General features: G+C 48.0%; 1 protein-coding gene across 1 annotated transcript; it reads left to right on the forward strand.

Moving 5' to 3' along the window:
* Positions 1-1,672: 1,672 nt before the first annotated feature.
* Positions 1,673-21,023, forward strand: PILRA (paired immunoglobin like type 2 receptor alpha). Its single transcript, XM_023655340.2, has 7 exons — positions 1,673-2,476; positions 2,800-3,189; positions 14,643-14,840; positions 18,986-19,016; positions 20,173-20,252; positions 20,475-20,506; positions 20,677-21,023. The coding sequence occupies exons 1-7, from the start codon at positions 2,158-2,160 to the stop codon at positions 20,797-20,799; spliced, it is 1,173 nt and encodes a 390-aa protein (XP_023511108.2). The 5' UTR covers positions 1,673-2,157; the 3' UTR covers positions 20,800-21,023.
* The last annotated feature ends 158 nt before the right edge of the window (positions 21,024-21,181 follow it).

Here is a 21,181-nt window from a genome sequence, read left to right on the forward strand (position 1 = left end):
GACAGGGGAAACAGTTTAAGATGGGCTAGTTTGACTAATTCTAGTGGGCTTTGGGCCATAGGTGCTGTTTCTGGTTGCCTGGTACATGGCCCAGGGTCGATTTAGGACAGGGAAAATATTGCCTGAGTGTTAGGTAAAGGAAGTCATTTAGAGTATGGGCCCAGGATTGGTTAGTTTGCATTTGAAAGGTATGCTCCCAGGAGAGCCCTTTGCTGTCTCTAAGAATTAGCTAGCCCTGGGAGGGGCAGTCTCTTCTCAGTCAGTAAGGCCACAAATGCCAGACCATCAAACATACAGAATACAAGAAAATATAGTTAGTACAATTGGCCCTTTGATGAATGGATGCCAAATACATAAATACAGGATCTAAGAAAATACACTTAGAACACTGTTATTTCTTTCTTGCCTAATTGCATGGGCTACATCTCCAGCATAATGAATGGAGGTAGTGAGAGCAGATGTCTTTGTCTTATTCCTTATCTTGGGGGGGAAAACAAGAACTGGGTGAGATGCCATCGGGGGCAAGGAGTTGGGGCAGTGATAGACATGGCCAATGAGGAAGGGAGAATGGTAGCTTGGGAGAACTTGGGGACGATCTAAGACGGTGATTCCCAAAATACAGTCCACAGCTCCTGCCCTCACTCTGTCCTGCTGCTGATCACACTGCTTCTGACCTCTTCCCCATGGCCACCTGCTGGGCTAAAGGGCTGCATTTAGGCTCTGCTCATCTTTGAATCACAAAACTCCAGGCCCTCCTCTTCCCAAAAGCCCCTCATTGAGTAGAGCCACAGCCGAAGGCTGATTCCCAGGCCCTCTGATTCCTGCTGGCAGAAGGAGGATGAACAAACCAGGAGACCACACACCATCCCTGAGCAGAAATCAACCTCACAACTTCTAGACTCATGAGGATCCAAATGGGTCCAAAGGCCTAAACATGACGTGAAATGTGCAACTTGCATCTAAGGAGACCATATGCGGAAGCAGCAGGGCCCGAGGCACCTGAAAGCTGGTACGACGTGAAAGTTATCCAGAGCCTGTTTTGTAAAAGTTCTGTGCTACTCAACAGAATGGGCAGTGACACCCCCTGGTGGAGTCTGTCCTCTCCTAGGACAGCCTGGCAGGGAAGAGACTGTCCAGCCAGGTCCCACGGCCAGTGGGGCAAGGCAAGAATGGAACCCAGATGTCATACCTCAGACAGAGAAAGCCACACTCTGGAGGCCCTGCCAAGAAGCCAGTGGGTCCTTTGTCCTCTCTTCTGCCCACCTTTCCAGCTGTTACCAATTCACCCAAGCACCTTTCACAGCCCAGAGGACTCTAGGACATTAAGGCTCTGTGCCTCAGTTTCCCCATAAGTAAAATGGAGATAACGATACATCCATCACAGAATGTTTTAAAGCCAAAAATGGGGCAATGGAGGTTTAAGGCCTGGCTCAGATAAGGAGACGCCATGAAAATGCAGAACCTCTCCTCTCAGGCCTGGGAGGAGGGGTAAGAAAAGAGAGAGGGTGGGGGCTGTTGGGCTGGCCGTGGGCAAAGTGGGGAAGAAAATTGTTAAGATGGGGGAGGAAACTGAGAAAGGAGAAAGGAAGACCGTCTGCTTGCTTCCACCTCCAGAAGACTGAGGCCACTTCCTCTGATGAAATCATGTCCCCTCACTCCCACTGACTACTCAGTAAGCAGATTCCAACCTCACCTTGGGGAGGGGGTGAGGCAGGGCCTCCTTCAGAGCCAGCCCTGTGGGCCACCACAGGTCCCAGGCCCCCAATCTCTCAGGAAGGGAAGGGAAGGGGCCTGGCAGGCATTGGTTCTGCCTGAGGACTTCAGGGGAGTCCCTGGTGGCACTGGGGCTGGGGCTGAGGGTGTCTGACCACCATCGGCGCCCTCCTCCTTCTCTCTGTGGGGCTGTAGCTGGGTAGAGACTCATGGCCACTTTCCTCTCTCTGAAGAACCTGAGCTGTGCTGCTGCCGCCCCCTCCCCCAGGATGAGAGAGAGAGACAGAGACTGGGAGACACTCAGGGAACCAGAGCAAAGGGAGAGAGAGTGAGAGAGAGAGACAGACACTGATGCCTAAGGAGATGCCAAGGGGGCTGGCAGAGGGAGGGAGTTGAGGCAGGAGAGCAGAGGCTCCAGCCAAGGTCAGGACCACGCCCTTCAGCATGAAGATGGGGGCTGGGGATCTATATCAGGCTCTCTTTGCACTGACAACAAGGGAGGCCCTCTTGCAACACAGGAAAAGAAGAAGCCAGACTGATGAAGGAAGTGCTGGTCACTCGGGGGTGGGCAGGTTTGAGGAAGGCTCCCACCCTCCCTCTGTCCTCTGGAGGAGGCTGATCCTTGCTCTCCAGATGACAAGAGTTCCCCAAGGTGGCCCCTACATAGGGCCTCCCTACAGTGCTGTTTGTCTTCTCATCTCCCTGGAGGAGAGCAGGGCGATGGGGCTGCCCCTGCTGCTGCTGCTGGCATCTTTGCAGGCTGGTGAGTGGCCCGAACCACCCTGGCTCTGCCTGAGGCCATGGGAGGAGTCCCTGGGAGGGGCTGTGACCGGGTATCTGGAGGAGTCTGCTGGGGTTGCCAGCCAGGACTCCCACCCCTAACTAAGGGCTGTTCCTGCAGTGCTGGGTCCCCTCCAGCCCCTCACCTCCTCCCTATCCCAAGCCTGGAGAGGAGTCATCCAGGCCAGAGGGCCAGTCCTACCATCTGTCACCCTACTGCCCTTGGGTGAGGGTGCCAGACCCCCTGGGGTTATCTTTGTCTCTCCCAATGGCTTCCAACTCTCTCCTCCTCCCTCTCTCCTCTAGGTAGTTTGGCAGGATCCAATCCAAAGACTGGCTATTGGGTCGACCAACCAGAGCACCTCTCAGCCCCCCAGGGTGGCTCCATCCACATCCCCTTCTCCTTCAATTACCCCCGGGTGTTAACCAAGATTCACACCTTGAGTATATCCTGGAGACGGAAGCACTTCCATGGGGAGTTCATCTACAACATGACCCCTCATTTCATCCATAAGGATTACAAGAACCGGCTCTTCCTGAACTGGACGGAGGGTTCAAAGACCGGCTCCCTCCAGATCTCGAATCTGCGGAGGGAGGACGAGAGTGTCTACTTCTGCCGGGTCCAGTTGAACACACTGATGGGCTACAAGGAGATGTGGCAGTCCATCCTGGGGACCAACCTCACGATCACCCGCGGTGAGTCCAGCTGCCCCGGCAGCTGCTACGCCCACCCTACTGAGGATCCTGCAGGCCACAGACACCCTCATCCCCCAGGCCTACCCAGGCCCTCTCTCCCTGACCCTTCTCTCAAAGTCCTCTCCCTCTCCCCTCCACTCCTCCCCATGCCTCTGACATCTTTACCCTTTTCACCTTAATCTTCCCCAAACCTGGGCTGCCTTCCTTGCCACTTCCCCTCACTGCCCCCTCCAGGTCCAGCCCCGACCCCCACTCCCCAGGCGTCAGCAGCTTTTGGGCTCCCCAGTTAGCCTCCCTTCTTGCTCCAAGCTGGGGCTCCAGTCCCGCCCCCTAGAACATGGCCCTCAAGGGTCCCACCTCATCCCTCCTGTTTCCTCTCCTGTCCCATCTCCCTCTCCCCCCACCTCCATCCTCTTTACCCTCCTTGCCTCTTGACATCCCACCAAGCCCCCACCCCTCCCTGTGCTTCTCCGTCACATTGTCCCCATTGTCCACTCTCATCCTGCTCCTCTGTCCTGGTCATTAAGAGGCGCATCTGCTGCAGCAATAGGGCAGCTCCCTCTACTGTGCACTGCATCCGGCTGAACGCCTGGGTGTGCATCACCCCAGTTAACCTACACCGCGGCCCCACAGTAACAGCAGGTACTGCTCTCCTTCTCCCTTTACAGATAGGGAAACTGAGGCTCCCAGACCTAACACCTGCCCAAAGTCACCCTTGGGGTGGGATCTGACCCCGGTTTAATCCCAGACCCTCCTCTCTTAACCAATTGCTTGGCCTCACCCACTGACTTGATTGTCTTGTTATCCTGACCTGTTTTTTGTTTTTGTTTTTGAGGAAGGTTAGCCCTGGGCTAACTGCTGCCAGTCCTCCTCTTTTTGCTGAGGAAGACTGGCCCTGAGCTAACATCCGTGCCCATCTTCCTCTACTTTATACGTGGGACGCCTACCACAGCATGGTGTGCCAAGTGGTGCCATGTCCACACCCGGGATCGGAACCAGAGAACCCCAGGCCGCCTAAGCGGAACTTGCGCACTTAACCACTGCACCACTGGGCCATCCCCTGTCCTGACCTGTATTAAACCTAATAATCCATGTGTTGCATAATAGATCTCCATTTCTGGGTGGGGCGTGGGAACTTGAACCCGGGTTAACTGTCTCCAGAGCAGTGGGGGAGGGGGTCTCTCCCAGGCGCTGGCAATAGGGGTGCATTGTCTGTAGAAAATCTTTTGGAAAACTAAAGATCCTCTAAGTCGGTTTGCTTTTTATAATGACTTGGGCTGGCAATTCTAAACAATGTCAGTGCAGCATATCTGTTCCCTTGGAAAGGATGCTCTCCATGCCTCCGCTTGTAAACTCCTGCCCCGTCTGGACCACCGGGCTGGTTTTAGGGCAAATAGAAAGTGGCTCATCCTGATTAAGCCTTGGATTTATAATGTCTGCCCTCCCTGTATTCTCTTAAGTGGCTTCTGAGAGATGTGGCCTCTCCTTAGGTCCCTCTGCCTCCTTCCTGAATCTTCCTCACTTTTCTCATTTCTCCTCTCAGTCACATTCACTATGAGATTTTTCATCAATAAATTAATTTTTTCAATTAATGCAATTAGATACTCATGCTCATTATTTTTTTAAAAATACAGGAAAGTAATAAAAAGAAACCTTTCTAACCCAAGTGCAGTACCCCCATTCAAAGACATCACGCCAAAGGAATATTTGTCGCAAAAGTGACTGATTAGTTTGTGGTTGGCTTATTGATTTTTTTTCACATACAGATGTTTTATTTTTGTAGCAAAATCTAATTGTTCTCCTTCGTAATTGTTCTCTTTTATTTCTAAGCCCCAAACCCCATGTCCCACTAGGGGTTGAAAATACTTTAATTTCTTCTTATTTTTGTATAATTTGATTACTTTTCACAATAAAACTCTTTAATATAGTGAGAATTTCTATTGGTATATGGTGTGAGGTGAAGAATTCAATTGATCTTTATAGCAAGAAACAATCAATTGTCCCAACCCCATTTATTGAGTATCTTTTGTGCATTGATTCGTAGGCCTGACTTTCTAAGTTCTTTTGAGGAATAGCATCCGGTTCTAGTCTGTCTGTCCTGTTTCACTGGTCTGTCTGCTCTTATATCACTGTCACACTCTTTTAGTTCTTGTGACCTTATCGTGTTTCATGGCTGATAAGACTGTTTCCATCTCAACCACATGACTTCTTCCTCAAAAACCTTATTATTGTTGCCTGCCTGTTCTTTCACATAAATGTTAGAACAAGTTTGACAAGTCCTCAGAAAAACACTCACGGGGATTGTGTAAATCAGAATTGCGTTAAACCTGTAAAGCAATTGATAGAAACGGAAATCAGTGTAATATACAGTCTCCCACCCAGGAACGAGTCCTCTTTCATGTTCGTCAGAAGACCTTGGGGGTGTTCTTCTAAAGATTATGTAAATGTCTCACAAGACTTTTTCCTATTTATTCTTTATTTTTATTATTAATGTGCAACATTATTTTTTGAATGTTTACTTTTTACAGTTTTCATTGTAAAAGTAATACATAAATTCTGGCCAAGCTGGATGGTTTACCTCCATGCCTCCCCAAAGCTACTAAAGTCAAAGCGAAGGGAATTTTTAAGACAAAAATCCACACGGACAAAAATACGTGAGCCAGGTGGACAAAAACAAAATTTGGGAAGCTGGAAGCTGATAGACTAGTGTAACTGGCTTGGGAGACCAGAGGAGCTAAACCCTAAGCGAGGAGTGGGGAAACCCAGAAGAAAGGCGATTTACACCACAAAACCCCCTAAAGGTTCTGGAATGGCGGCCACAAGGACCCTTGGAAGTGGGAGCGAAAGGAGTCTGAAAACTAGAGGACAAGTTGAAAATTGCTTTAAGAAGCAGGAAACCTCCATCCCCCCCATCTCCCAGCCAGCAGAAGACTGGAGATGTGCTTTCCAGAAAGGATGAACCAGAGGGACACTGGGAGGAGTACACCCGACATACGAGGGGCAAAGTTTCAGTCCTTGAAACCGGAGGTTTGGTGAACTGATGAGACCCTACACACCTCGACCCCCTCAGATGCCGCCCAGGACTCAGGCAGCCAGGCTGGTATCCCCCGACCAAGGGGAGAAGATCAGGGGTTCTTCTCTGGGAAATCTATCTGATGGACCAAAAAAGACCTAGAAATCTAACCGATCACCCTACAGCCCACTAACTGACAAGCACTTTCTCCCACCCACACACACAGCTTCCAGTCAGCCGGCTCTCTGCATGCTGGGAGCCAAGGGCACAGGGAGAGTGGGGTCTCGGCCTCACACCAAGTCCCCCAGCACTGCGGATGCACCAATGCCTCAGCTGTGTCTGGGATGCCGAGGTCAGACATCCCATTTTAAAATACGCTTAGACTAAACATTTAGGGAAAGCTTCTCCCATGAAAGGCAGAGAGCAAAAGGAACCAAAACAACAGAGGGAGAGTAGAACTTTCAAATAACCATCATTGTCAGGAAGTTCAGAGGTCGCATACGTGTCACCAGAAAGAGTGCCTTACAAAGGAGCTTTCCAAACAGTAAAAAGCTCTTGGAAATTAGAGACGTAATAACACGGATGGAAAACTCAATAAAAGGATGGAAAGACAAATTTTTTAGAAATCTCTCAGAAGGTAGAATAAAAGGTCAAAGATTTACAAACTGTAGCACGTTGAATTGAGGCCCCCGAAGATATGTCCACATCCGAATTTCCAGAACCTGTGACTGTTACCTTACGTGGTGACAGATGTGAATCAGTTGGGGATTGTGAGATGAGGAGGTTGTCTGGGATGATCTGGGTGGGACCTAAATGCAAACACCAGTGTCCTTAGAAGAGAAAGGCAGAGGGAGCTTGACACAGACGGAAGAGCAGGCAGTGTGGCCACGGAGGCCGAGACAGGAGTGAGGCGGCCGCCAGGAGCTGGAAGAACAGGGAACAGACCCTCCTCAGAGCCTCCCGAAGGCGTGCAGCCGGCTGACACTCGATCCCCAGCTGCTGTCCTAGGCTGTGGGAGATTGAACTCTGTTGTTATAAGTCACCCAGTCTGTGGTGATCCGTTACAGCCACCGGAAAGTAAAACAGAAACTAAAAGGAAAGACAAGGAAAATTGAGGATTGGTCCAGGAGGTCTCACCTCTGACTTAACAAACACTGACTGAGTGCCTGCCATGTGTCAGGCGCTAAGCTGGGCACTGGGCAAACAGCAGTTAAAAACAAAACAAAACAAAAAAGGGCTCAACGATGGAACGTACACTTAAGTGTGGGAAGAAGACTAAAAAAAAGCAAAGAAATTAATTCTGCCTGTATGTCAGGTGTTGGTGAAAGGAGAAAAGGAGGAAAAAGAAGCAGAATCAGTGGGATAGAGGTGGCTGGGGTGCTGCTTTATTCAGATGGGACAGGGCAGGCCTCTGGGACATTAGCCAGAGTGCTGGCAGGAAAAACCAGTCAAACAGGGTAACTGAGGAGAGTTTTCAGTGGGGCACAGGGTAGGGAAATGAGTCAGGGATGGTGAGACCCTTGGGAGCAGCCACAGGCCTAAGGAGCAGGGGAGGGAGAAAGTACTGGTACCCAGAGAGGACTGGAGTACATGAGAGGGCCCCAGAGAGGAGCTGTAGCCTCTAGGAAGATGGAGTCAACATGATGGCTAGTTTTAAGTGCCAACTTGACTGGGCTAAGGGATGCCCAGACAGCTGGTAAGACTGTTTCTGGGTGTGTCTGTGAGGGGCCAGAAAGAGATGAGCAGTGGGTGGGCATCATCTAATCTCTTGAGGGCTCAAATAGAACAAAAAGGTGGAGGAAGGGCAAATTTGCTCTCTGCTTGAGCTGGGACATCCATCTTCTCCTGTCTTTAGACATTGGAGCTCCTGGTTCCCGGGCCTTCAGAATCAGACTAGGACTTATATCATTGCCCCTCCCCACCCCCCACCCCCACCCAGTTCTCAGGCCTTCAGGTTTGTACTGGAACTACACCGTGGGGTTTCCTAGGCCTCCAGCCTGCAGGTGGCAGATTGTGGGACTTCTCAGCCATCATAATTGTGTGAGCCAATCCCTCATAACAAAACTCTTCCTGTAACTCTATGTATCCTATTGGTTCTATTTCTCTGTAGAACCCTGACTAATACAGTGCCCATCAGGGAAGGGGCCAAGGGCTATGCCCTGACCTACCCTCCTCTCTCTTCTGTCTCCTGCCGGTGACTCCCATTGACCACTGAATAGGAACTAGCCAGTGAGAGAGCCCATGAGTGGAGTCCACCAGGACCAGCCACCAAAGGCACAAAACAGGGTAGAGAAGAGTTGGACGATGGATCTAGAGAAGCTAGTAGAAAAGTCCAGCCTAGGAACAGATCAGGAGGAAGTGAGGGGGAGGTCGGGAGAAGAATATTCCAGTCAAGAGGGAACAGCGATGACAAAGGCCATGAGTTGGGACAAGTGTGGCTGAAGCAGATGAAGAGGCTAAGAGTGGCAGGAACCGAGGTCAGAACAGGCAGTGGAGGCAGGTCCTGTGGTGGCTTTGAAAGCCAAGGAAAGAACTTTTCACTCTGAGTGTCATGGGAGCCTGTGAGGGTTTCCGGCAGAGGAGTGCCATGATCTGATCTACGTTGATCTGATCTACATTGTAAACGTGTCCCTCTGGTTGTCTATGGAGAGTAAGATTATACAGATGAGCAAGGTCAAAAGCAAGGAGGCCAGTGAGAGATGATGCGGCTTAAACAGGGTGACAGCAATGGCAGGTGAGAAGTGGCCAGATGCTGGTGATATTTTGAAGACAGAGCAGACAGGATTTGCAGACGATTGGATGTAGGGGGTGACTAAGAGAGAACCAAGGACGATTCTAAGGCTTTTGGCCTAAGTATCTTGAAGAATGGAGTTGCCATTTACTGAGAGGGAAAATGGGAGAAGAACGAGTCTGAAAGAGAATCTAGGTTTCTGTTTAGGACATCTTAAATTTGAGACGCTACCAGACAAACAAATGGAGGCAGGGAGATCTGAGTCTGGAGCGCAGGGGGAGATATGGCTGGATGTGTAAATGTGGGGGTCATCAGCATGTCGCTGATGCCCTGGGACTGGAGGCGATTGTCTGGGAAGTGAGTGTAGACAGGGAGGAGGTCCTAGGACTGAACCATGACTGGTCCAGGTGGGAAGACAAGGAGGAGCCAACAAAGAAGACTCAGAAGGAGCTGCTAGGGGGGCAGGAGAAGAACCAAGAGAGAGAATGGTGTCCCAGAAGCCAAGTGAAGACCCGTTTCATGAAAGGGAGAATATTAAATGCTGAGAAGTTGAGTAAGATGGAGAAAATGTGGATGTAAGAGATCTAAATCTTCAATTTCAATATTGCAAGTGAATAGATACCACCTAAAACCACAAAATCAAGCAACAGCAGTGTACACACGTTATTTAGAAATATGAGGTTAATGGCCAAAGGAAATAGCTAAAGGTGTTGAAAATAGTTGCCTCTGGGGAGTGGAAAGGAGTGAGGAGGCTTATGCAGGGTCGCTGTTTTTATAAGCTGCGTGGAATTTATTGACTCTTTAAATTATGTGCCTATACAACTCTGATAAAGATAAGTGTTACATTTTAAAAATAATAAAGGGACTGGTAATGCTTGCACATAATAAAAAAAAAATGCTCAAATGACACAGACGGGAGTCAAATGAAAAGTAAAATCCTCCTTCTCCACTTTATCTCCCCGGCCACCACCTCCTTCCGTGGAAATGTTCACCTTACAGACATAGATACAGATGTAGATTTAGATGTAGATGTAGACATATGACACAGTAGAATCAAACTGCACACTATTCTGCTCTAAACTTGCTGTTTCTACTTCCTGTACCTCAAGTATCCTTCCATTTCAGTACATAGGCGTCTGTGCCTGTTTAAAAAATGGCTGCTGGTCTCCCATGTACAGTGTATCACATTTACCTAATCAGTCTCCTATTTAAGGACATTCAGGTTGTTGTCACATCACAAACAAAGCTGCAAAGAGCACCCTTGAACACAGGCCTTTGAACACGTGCACAGCATTTCCACGGGATAAATTCCTAGCACTGAAATCACCGGGTCAAAGGGCATGCACGGATCTTTCACATTTTGATAGATAGTCCCACACACATTCCCAAAGGCTGTGCCAACTTATACTCCAGTTGTGTGAAGGTCCTCTTTCCCCAGACCCTCGCCAATACTGGGGATTTTCCTCCACTCAGATCAGTAAGAAAACTGGCCTCTTATTTTAATCTGCATTTTAAAAAATTATGGGGGCAAGCCCCATGGCCCAGTGGTTAAGTTTGCGCACTCCACTTTGGTGGCCTAGGGTTTCTCTGGTTCAGATTCTGGGCGCGGACATGGCACTGCTCGTCAAGCCATGCTGAGGCGGCGTCCCACATGCCACAACTAAAAGGCCCCACAACTGAAATATATAACTATCTACTGGGGGAATTTGGGGAGAAAAAAATCAGGGGAAAAAAAAGAAGAAGATTAGCAACATTTGTTAGCTCAGGTGCCAATCTTTAAAAAAAAAAATTACGAATGGATATTAGCATCAGGTCTATGTTATCATTTTATAAATGAATTAGAAGTGTGTAGTTTTCCATATTTCTCTGTATTCTAGAATCTTCTATGTGGGAAGTGTCTGTTCCTTACATTTTGACAACAATTTACCCATAAAACCTCCTGGACTTAGCATTTTTATGTTCTTTCATAGTGTTCTTAACTTCTTTGTGTGCTTATTGGTTATAGCTTACCACTGCTTAAATCCACTTTGTAAAATTTTTGTTTGTTTCAGAAAATCATCCATTTCTCAAGGTGAAAGTGAGTGTAGATTTACAGAGGTTTTTAGATTTATCAACCTGCAATTGAGCATATACGCACTCATGATTTCAACGGACTCTTCCATTGTTGTTAGGTTTGCGAGAGTCTTGTCTGTTTTCCTGGGTTTTTTCCCCCTAAATAACCACTTCCTGCATTTATTATTCCTACCACTATTCTGTTTTCTAATAAACTTATTCCTACAAAGGTTTTCATTAATTTCTAACTCTGAGTTTTCTTAGGGCTGGCTCTTTTCTGTTTTTGGTAATTTTTCTTTAGAAATTGACTATTTCATTCATTTTTTTTAATCTTTCCTGTTTTAAATAATGAAAGCATTTAATACTATGAACTTAGTTTAGAGTGCGGCCTTAGTCATATTCCAGGAGGTTTTTTAAAAATATGTATTACTCTGGTTTTTATTTTCTAAATAGCATGTTATTATATATATTTCTTTGACTAAGTAATTAAAATTTTTTATTTCAATTGATAGAGGGTATTTACACTTCTATTAATTTCTAATAAAAGTAGACAGAGAATTTGGTTCACACTAACACAAAGATCTCATTGAAGTGTGTTTTTTTCCTGTGGCTTAGTATTATGGCAATTTTTTAACAGTGCATTAAACATCTACAAAGGTATAATCTGTTTGTAGGACCTAAAGTTCAATATATATTAATTTAATTAAATGGTGCATTAAAATGGTACATTTTATGTTACATACGTTTTACCAAAATAAAAAAAAAAATTTTAATCCGGTGATTTAGCCATTGTCATCCCTATTTGCAGGTGATGAAATGAGGTTCTGAGGTCACACCACTGATAGGTGGTAGAGTCAGGATTTAAACTGAGTGATCTGTGTCTTTTGATTGGCAAATTCAATCCGTTTACATTTAGAGTGATTATTGGTGTGTGGGGGGTTAATACAACCATTTTATCTTTTGTTTTCTGGTTGTTCTATATTTCCAGTGTTTCTTTTTCCTTGTAATTCTGTCTGCCATTTTAGTTGGTGGTTTTTTATGATGTTTTTCTTTATTTTCTCTTTAGTTATGCTTTGTGACTCTGCTCTGATTTTTTGTTTTCTGGTTACCATGATGTTTACATAAAAGATCTCATAGATGAGATAGTTCTTTTTCTGATAGCCTCTTATCTCTATTAGCCTGTGCAGGTTCCATCCCTTTCTTCTTTCTCTTCTGTGTTTTTGTTGTCACAAATTATTCTTTTTGGTGTTGTTAGTTTGCGACCAAATTGTATCGATTATAGTTATTTTTGATGTTTTCTTTCCCTTTATCTTTTATGTTATGATGGTTTGCTAACCTGTTCTGATATAGAGCTGTAATTTTCCAATTCTGTCTATCCAGTTATCTCCTTGCTCAAGATTTTGTAAAACATTGCTTTTTAGTCTCTGATGGGGGGGCTCCTTTCAACGTATTTTGTAAGGCAGGCTAGTGGCAATGAACTCCCACAGCTCTTGTTTCTCAGTCATCTCTGAAGGATAATTTCATTGGTTAGAGTATTCTTGGCTGATAGATTTTGTCTTTTGGTATTTTGAATATATCATTCCATTCTCTCCTAGCCTGTAGGGTTTCTACTGAGAAATCCACTGAAAGCATGATGGCGGTTCCTTTGTAGGTTATTTTCTTTTCTCTTGTTGCCCTTATTTTTGCTTTGTCATTGGACTGTTTTAATATTATGTGCCTTGGAGAAGGTATTTTTGCATTGAAGTAATTAGGAGTTCTATTAGCTTCATGTACTTGCATGTCCAGTTTCCTTCCTCAGATTTGGGAAGTCCTCAGCTATTATTTCTTTGAACAAGCTCTCTGCTCCTCTCCCCCCCTCTTCTCCTTCTGGGATACCTATAATCCTTAAGTTACTTTTCCTAATTGAGTTGGATATTTCTCAAAGGATTTTTTCATTTTTTTAAAATCTTAGTTCTCTCTCTTCCTCCACCTGAATCATTTCTAGGTTTCTATCCTCAAGTTCACTAATTCTCTCCTCCATATGACCTGCTCTATTTTTAATGCTTTCTACCTTATTTTTCTTCTCATTAATTGTGTCCCTAATGTCCAGAATTTCTGTTTGGTTTCTTTTAGAGTTTCAGTCTCTTTGGTGAAGTGCTCTTTCTGTTCATTAATTTCATTCTTGAGCTCACTGAACTGTCTTTCTGAGTTTCCTTGTAACTCGTTGAGTTTCTTTATGATAGCTGTTTTGAATTCTCTGTCAGTTAGATTGCAATCTTCTGTGACTTCAAGTTTGGTTTCTGGAGAGTTGTCATTCTCCTTCCGTTCTGCTGTGTTACTGTAGTTCTTCATGATGACTGATGAACTGATCCTCTGCTGGTGCATCTGTGGCAGTAACCACCTTTCTTATTTGGGTACAGCCTTGGTTACTTTGGTCCTAGGCTGCTTTTGGTTGTATTTGAGAGCCTGCCCTTTCCACCCTCCACTGCCTCTGCCACAGGCATCATCAGTGCTATATTTGTATGCTTGTGCCTCCAGGGTTGCTGGTGCCTTGCTGCTTACAATGTCACTTTAGTCTCAAGTGTTGCCACCAAGGTCACCAGGCTGTGAGCACTTCTACTGCTTCTGAGGTCGCCTGGGTCTCATGTTCCTCTACTGGCTCTCTGCGGGCTCTCCACAGACTCAGATGCTGCTGCCCCATGCACCACCTGTGCTGGTGCTCGCAGGTTGTCTGTGGGTGCTGGTTGCACTGCTGCCAGGGGTGCTGGGTTTGTGGGGGTCTCTGTCGCTGCCAGGGCCCCAGAGAATTGTATGCAGCCACCGCTGCTGGTGGAGCTGTTGTTAGCGTGATGCCACTATGGGCTGGGTCACTGGTTCTTCTTTGGTTTCGGAAGCCTCTGGTCACAGGTTCCACCTGCTACTGCTAGTGGGGAGCAGGGGCTAAGCGAGGAGAGGTTTTTTTGTTGCTCACTGAGCAGCCTCTGGTTGCTGGCACGAGCCAGTGTGTTTTGAAAACAGGTCAGACCACCTCACCCCATCCAGAAAAATCTGAGTTTTGTATACTATCCTCACTGTCAGAAAGACCTGGCCACTTCCACGAGAGGGGGAGGGGGCGCACACACTAGATTTGCTGGGAGACGGGAAGGACATAGCCAGCTGCCTTCTCTGCCCGCATTGGGAACACTCACGGGTAAGCAGGCTGAGTCCACTGGGAGGGAGCAAGCTGAGCCTGTTTTCTCACAGGCATGTGGGCCAGTGTGAAGATCCATGCCCTGGATCACCACTGTGGGGGGAGTAGGAGGGGGCTGCTCCCCTAGTTCCACTGCCTCCTGGGGGTCCAGTCCACCGACCTTCAGCTGTATAGATGCCTGGATCTCTTCTGCATCCTGTTGTGCTGTGTAGGGAATCCTCTGTTGATGAATGGATGGTTGTAACTTAGAGGGGAGACACAAAGGGAACAACTCACTCCACCATGATGCTGACATTACTCCTTAAACCGTGTGATCTGGATTCTAAGTCTTCAGCATTCCCCTTTTACTCCCCTCCCTGTGTGAGAGCTTCAGAAAGTTGCTCCCCAACCCCAACATTCCCCAAACTAGGGAACAAGATGTAACAGTTTCATCCAGATACTGCCACACCCCCAAGGGAGAATTTACTTATTTCTCATGTCTTCTTCAGCTGTCAAGAAGACCACCCTGGGCCCTACCACCACTGCCACCACCACCACAGCTGACCTCAGTGTCTCAGAGGGCCAAAAGAGCTCAGGGTTTTGGCCCCTGAGTCTGGGAGCCACAATTGGGGTGGCGCTGGCTGGCGCTGTGCTCCTAACCTTGATTTTGGGACTGATGGTCTACCTGAGGTGGAAGAAAAAGAAAGGTAAGTGGTTCAGAGCCCCGCCCTCTCCCCTAGCTTCCCAGTTGGTGTTTCTCAGAACCCACCTGCATCAGAATGACCCCAGGTGCCCTTAAAAATGCAGATCCCTGCTGGGCTCGAGGTCTGGGAATCTGAATCTGCATTTTTAACGGTCTTCTCAAGTGGAGTCTGTGCATGATCAAGTTTGAGAATCACTGATCCAGACCAGTCCCTCTCCACAATCTGATCATTTTCCGATTCTCATCTCTTGACTTAATCATTTCTCATCAGTCCTCACCTCTTGGTTCATGGGGAAGGGAGAGTCTCTGAAAAAGGTAAGGAGAGAGCTGAAGGGACAGGAAGTTGGCTCTGCTCAGCAAGCATTGGTTGAGTGCCCATTTTCCAGGGCCTGGCTTGTAGTTGGAGATAGAAAAGTAAATAAATCATAGGCCCTGCTTTCAAGGAACTCAGTAGGGGAGGGAAAAGGAGAAGGAATCTGCCTCAAGGGCTAATTGCCTCAAATGGAAAGAGCTGTGGTAGGTTGGGACAAAGGAGGGGTGATCAGGGAGGACTTCTCAGAGGAAGCGACGCCTGCAAAAACTCTCAAAGAATAAAAAAGAATTAGCCAGGCAAGTGGTGAAGGTTGGGAAGAGGTCACTGTGCATCCAGGGGGAGGAAGCCATTCTGGGACCTGTAAGTAGCTCAGTGCTGTGGAGGAGGCAGCAGCTGGAGGAGAGGACCTTGTAAATCATACCAAGAGCCTGTGGTCCAGAGGCAACATGAAGCAGCAAAGTGGCACGCTCAGCTTCGCCTTACAGATACATCAGTCTGTGGTGGAGGGGCCGGAGTTGGGCCAGGCTGGGGTCAGTCTAATGTCCTGGCCGTGTGGACGGAGGGAACGGCCAGATCCTGGAAAAGTTTAAGAGGGGAAACCAGTAAGACCTGGTGATGGGCTTGATGTGGGGCGAGGGAGTGGAAATAAGTCCCCTGTTTTCAGCTTGGGTGACTGAGGCTATGATGGAACCATCAAGTAAATTAGGGAACAAAGGAGGTCAAGACCATGTTTGGAGAGAACGAAGATTCTCTAGTTTGGGTACTTTGTGTTTGAGATACCTGTGTGGCATCTGTGTAGAGATGTCCATCAGAAATTTGGATGTATGCACTCACAGCCCACAGAGAGGACAGGGCGAGAGGCATTGATTATTTATACCCCAACACCCTCCAAAATGGATTTGAAATTACCTTAAAGAGAATTTGCAATGAGAGGAGATTAGCCCTCTCAGATGTTAAAGCACAGAGGTGCCGAGCGTAGAATGTGGACCGCCTGCAGTCAGTCCTGCCTCACACCCTAGCTGGGCAAACTCTTGCACATGGTACTATTATCTGGGCCTCAACTTACTCATCACTAAAATTGGAATAATAATAGTACTTACCTAGGGGTTGCCATGACAATTAAATGTAACGCATTTAGAAAGATCCTGGCACAGAGTAAGCACTAGATGAGCCTTAGCACTTATAACTATTAAGCTACAATAATTAAAATGACTTGACACTGTCATATTAATACACAGATAAACCAATGGAAGAGAAGAGAAAAACTCAAATACAGGCAGGATGTAAACAGACCCAAATATATGTGGAATTTACTAGGTTAAAGGTAGCATTTCCAATCAGTGGGGAAAGATGGGTAATTCAATAAATGGTACTGGGACCATTGAGTAGCCATCTAAGAAAAATCATCTTATCTCCCTACCTCATAATTTGCACCAAAATAAGTTCCATGGAGATCAAAAATTCAAATGAGGGAAAAACTAACCCTCAGAAGAAAGCAAATGAGGCTATTTTATAACTGTGGAGTGGAGACAATGCCCTAAGTATGACATAAAACCCAAAAGTCATGAATAAAAATATTGATAAATTCAACTATGTAGAAATGTTTTTCTTTTTTATTCTTTTCTTTTTCTTTTCTAGGAAGATTAGCCCTGAGCTAACATCTGTGCCCATCTTCCTCTACTTTAATATGTGGGACACCTGCCACAGCATGGCTTGTCAAGCAGTGTGTAGGTCCGCACCTGGGATCCGAACCGGTGAACCCTAGGCCACCGAAGTAGAATGTGCAAACTTAATCACTGCACCACCGGGCTGGCCCCTAGGATTTTTTTTCTTAATTCTGCAGATCAAAAACCATCATGGTTGTCTCCTGAGAGTGAGAATGAGGGTCAGAGATGAAGAGAAAATGTGACATAGTCACTCAGGTAATGGGAGATGGTATTTAAGGATTTATCTCAGATAAGAAACAGTAAATCCGTAAAAGCCTCATTGCACGATTGTGTTTTTCCCCAGCAGTATCCAACCACACAGGTTTAGAAACCTTTAGGACTTGTTGGCTAGGAGCTGGGTTCAGCTGCTAGCACCAGAGACCAGAAGTAATGGTGGCTTACACAAGACTGAGTTTATTTTTTCCCCTCATATAAAAGCATCTGGAGGCAGACAGCAGAGGCCACTGTCCCTAGGCACTCAGGCTCCTACCTTTCTGCTCACTGTTCTAGATACTGGCTTCCATCCTGAAGGTGGCCTCATGGTCCAAGATTGCTGCTAGGACTCTAGCCTTTATTTCTGAATTCCAGGCAGAAAACAGGATGAAGGAAAGGACCAAAAAACTATGCCCCAGCTGTGTGTCCTCCTTTAAAAGAGCCTTCCTGAAAGTCCTACCCATAACTTCCCCTTGTATCTTACTGGCTAGAAGGTAGTTACATGTCCCACATCTATCTGTAGGGAAGCACACTGCCACTCCAAATAAAATCCAGATTCTGTGACTGAGTAAAAAGTGAGTGGATTTTGGGTAAGCAAATGGCATTCTTGCCGTGGGACACATCCAGGATTGGAGATTTGTCATCTAGGTGTGGCCTAAGGACAGGGGAACACAGGAGGCCAAGGAGCTAGTGAGAGCAGGGATGGAGAGTGGAGGGTTCAGCAGGGAGCTTGGATAACCTGGAAGAGAGCAGATTATCAAGGGACAAGAGTTCAGTGAGGTCAAAGCACAAGTATGGCAGAGAGAGAGTTGGAAGGACAGGAAGTTGTAGCATAAAAATGATACCAGCACTGGGGCCGGCCCAGTGGTGTAGTAATTAGTTCACGTGCTCCACTTCGGCAGCCCAGGGTTCACCTGTTCAGATCCTGGGCGCAAACCTATACATCATCAAGCCATGCTGTGGCGGCATCCCACATAGAAGAACTAGAATGACTTACAACTGGGATATATGACTATGTACTGGGGCTTTGGGGAGAAAAGAAAAAGACGGAATTGGCAACAGATGTTAGCTCAGGGCCAATCTTCTGCACCAAAAAAAAAAAAGAAATGGAGGATTTGTGCCTGGATCTTAAATAAAAGGTAAAATGATACCAGCACTTATTATTTCAGAGTTCTCAGTCCCAGTGATTAAAAACAAAGTGCAGGGTATGGCTGAGTGGAGTGGAGGTCGCTGGAGTTGGGGGCCCCAGTGTGTTCAGAGGGTTGTCCCTGTAGATGATGAGATCTCCTAGGATGGTGATGGGTGGTGGAGAGGAGGTCTGTGGACCAGGGGCCAACTCCCTGGGAAATCCTGTAGAGAGACTTGAGGAGGATGTCAGGGTCGAGGGCATGGGGAGACAGCAGAGGGTCAGTGGAAGAGGATGGAGAGGAACGGGCTGCAGTGCAAACACGGATTCCAGTCATGAGGTTCACAAGGTGGGAGAGAGAAACAGCCACCACTCAGAAGGAAAGCACAAGAAGCTGGTTTGTCAGGGCAGGAGGGAGGGGTAGTGCCTGTGACAAGAGGAGGGAAGGAGAGGGATGGATTGGCCAGGGCTCAGCAGTGGAAGGAACAGGCTGGGGGATGCACGGGGAGTCCAAGGAAGGGAGAAGGAAGCAGAGGGAAAGGTTGGGAGAGAGGGCAGGGTGAAGCAGGCACAGGGTGCAGAGAAGAGCTACTCTCCTGATGTGGTGCTGGGGACAATGGCAGGACAGATGTGGGCGCGGAGTCCCAGGCCCTTCCCAGAGGGGTTTCAGCAGAGCTGCTCACTGCTCCGGTCTCTCCAAGGATGGGCTCAGAGTAGGAGGGAGCAGAGAAGGCAGTAGGAGAGATGCCGTCCGTGGATGGCACACTGACACCCTGTTTGTCCCCCTACAGGTCTGCAGACTAAAGCCAGAACCCCAGCCAGGTGAGTGCTTGTCCTCCAAGGTGGGGCGGGGTGGGCAGGGGGCACTGGTTTGGGAAACAGGGAGTTTCCTATGAGAACAGCAGGAGTGAGCCTTTCACAGCTGCTCCCATCCTGACTCTCCAGTCTGCATCCTCAGGTGTCCCCAACAGGCCAGCCCCTTCACTTCCTGAGGCTCTGTCTCCTAAAAAAAAACAAAAAACAAAAACAAAAGCCTGAGAACAGTGGACTGAAGGGTTCCAGCACTTTCTCTGATTCTTTCCCAGAATGGCAGAATGCTTCCCCCTCATCTTTCTCTGGTGCCCCCTTTCCTCTGCCTTTCGTCCCCATTTCTGTTTGTCCTTCTGTGCCTCCTGGTTTCTCTCCACGTTGAACACCATGCTTCCCAAACACCTCCACCTCTTCCACGTTCTTCCTCTTTCTGCTCGTCATCCAGTCTGTCCTTTCCCTGTGACCTGGGTGAAGGGCCACAGATCCTCTGCCTCCAGCTCCTCCGCTGCTGTCTTTTCTCAGAGCAGCTTCCCTCCTCAGCTCCCAGCCTCGCCTCCTCTCCTCTCGCCGGGCTCCCCTTCCTTTCTCAGCCCTGGTCCTTCACACCCTCCAACCTCCTCCTCTTCTCCAGCCTCTCTTCCCATTCCCACACTCTCCTTTCCCACAGACCGCTCCCTCTTCCCTGTGCCTCCCCCACTCTTGCCACTTGCCTTCCTCTGGTGTCTATCCCGTGTTGTTCCCTCCCCTCCACCCTTTCCCACCCCCCCCCCAACCTTGGCGTCTCCTCCCGGGACCAGGGCCTGAGCACCCACCCAGAGGACCTGAGATTAGCTTTGCTGCTTTTCATTCTCCAGATTTTAGGGCGGCAGTGCCAGCAGCGAGGACAGGAGCTCAGCCTGAGGATTTCTCTCTGCCCCTTCAATAAAAGCCATGTTACTAGAACAATCCCCCTTCAGTGGGCACTCGGCGACCTCTGCTGGGCTACGCTGAAAATTGCTTCTCAGTCCTCTTCCCGGCAGCCTCCTTCTGACCCTACACGACTGCATTCATCTTCTGAGCCTCTCCAGGCAGGTCGCAGAGCCCCCAACAAAGAGAACCACCAGATGCGGGTTTTAACTCTTTCCTGCCCTGCCTTTAACACATTTTCTGCCCTCTTGTTCCCATGCAGGGGATCCTTCCAGAACACTGAGGAGAAGTACAAGAATATTGGGAATAAAGAGGAGAAGTACGAGAATATTGGGAATAAAGGTAAGTCCTACCACCATCACTCCCCACTGTCCACCAGTCTTCCTTCTTCCCCACACACTCCCTACCCACACAGGTGCCCCAGTATTCTCCTCTTTCCTCACCCACCATCCCACACGACCCTGGTCCTAACCTAGCAGATAACCTCAGTACTGCAGCCCCCTGCCCATTTCTCTACCCTGGATGCCTTGCCACCTGACCCCAGCACATCTTGATTTTTTCTAGGACAATATACAGACCCCAAGCTGGACCCCAAGGTAAGGAGCTCAGACTAGGGCCAGAAAGAATTAAAAGGAAGCTTGGAGAAGGTGGGGTGGAAGGAATAGAGGGATGTGGTATCGACGGGGCACTCAGGTCTGGGATGGTTGCTCTCAGATGGAGACAGCTCCCCCTCCACTGACTAATCCCCTTCTCTTTTGCTGCCCAGGATGATGGCATCCACTACGCCTCCCTTGCCCTCTCCAGCTCGACCTCACCAGCAGCACCTCCCTGCCCCCCTCCCCATGGGACCCCCCAGGAAGAGACCCTATACTCTACCTTGAAGGCCTAAGGAGCAGACTGAGGGACGACTTCCTTAGAGTAAGCTGTGCGGAGGGTCTCAGCTTCCAATAATAACCCGGGCCACACACACACGACTCAGAAGCCAGCAGGTGTTGAAGGCCACCATGGAGCTGAGACAGAGCCATCTGCTCCAGTTCCCTCTTCAACTTCCTAGCCTTGCCCACCAAAATAAAAGTACCCAGAGAATTTGCCTGAATGCATCTAAGGAGAAAACTGACGTCCCCTTCACCTTCTGTCCTTCTCGCCGACAATGAATTCTAATCGAGCGCTCACAGCCAAGATCCCTCCTCCAGTACTTTTGTTCAGTGACCACCTCAGGCCAGGGAACAATAATCCCCAAACACTGTAGCCAGCCTGGAACTCAACGACTG

This window comes from Equus caballus, chromosome 13, assembly GCF_041296265.1.
Source record: "Equus caballus isolate H_3958 breed thoroughbred chromosome 13, TB-T2T, whole genome shotgun sequence".
NCBI lineage: Eukaryota > Metazoa > Chordata > Mammalia > Perissodactyla > Equidae > Equus > Equus caballus.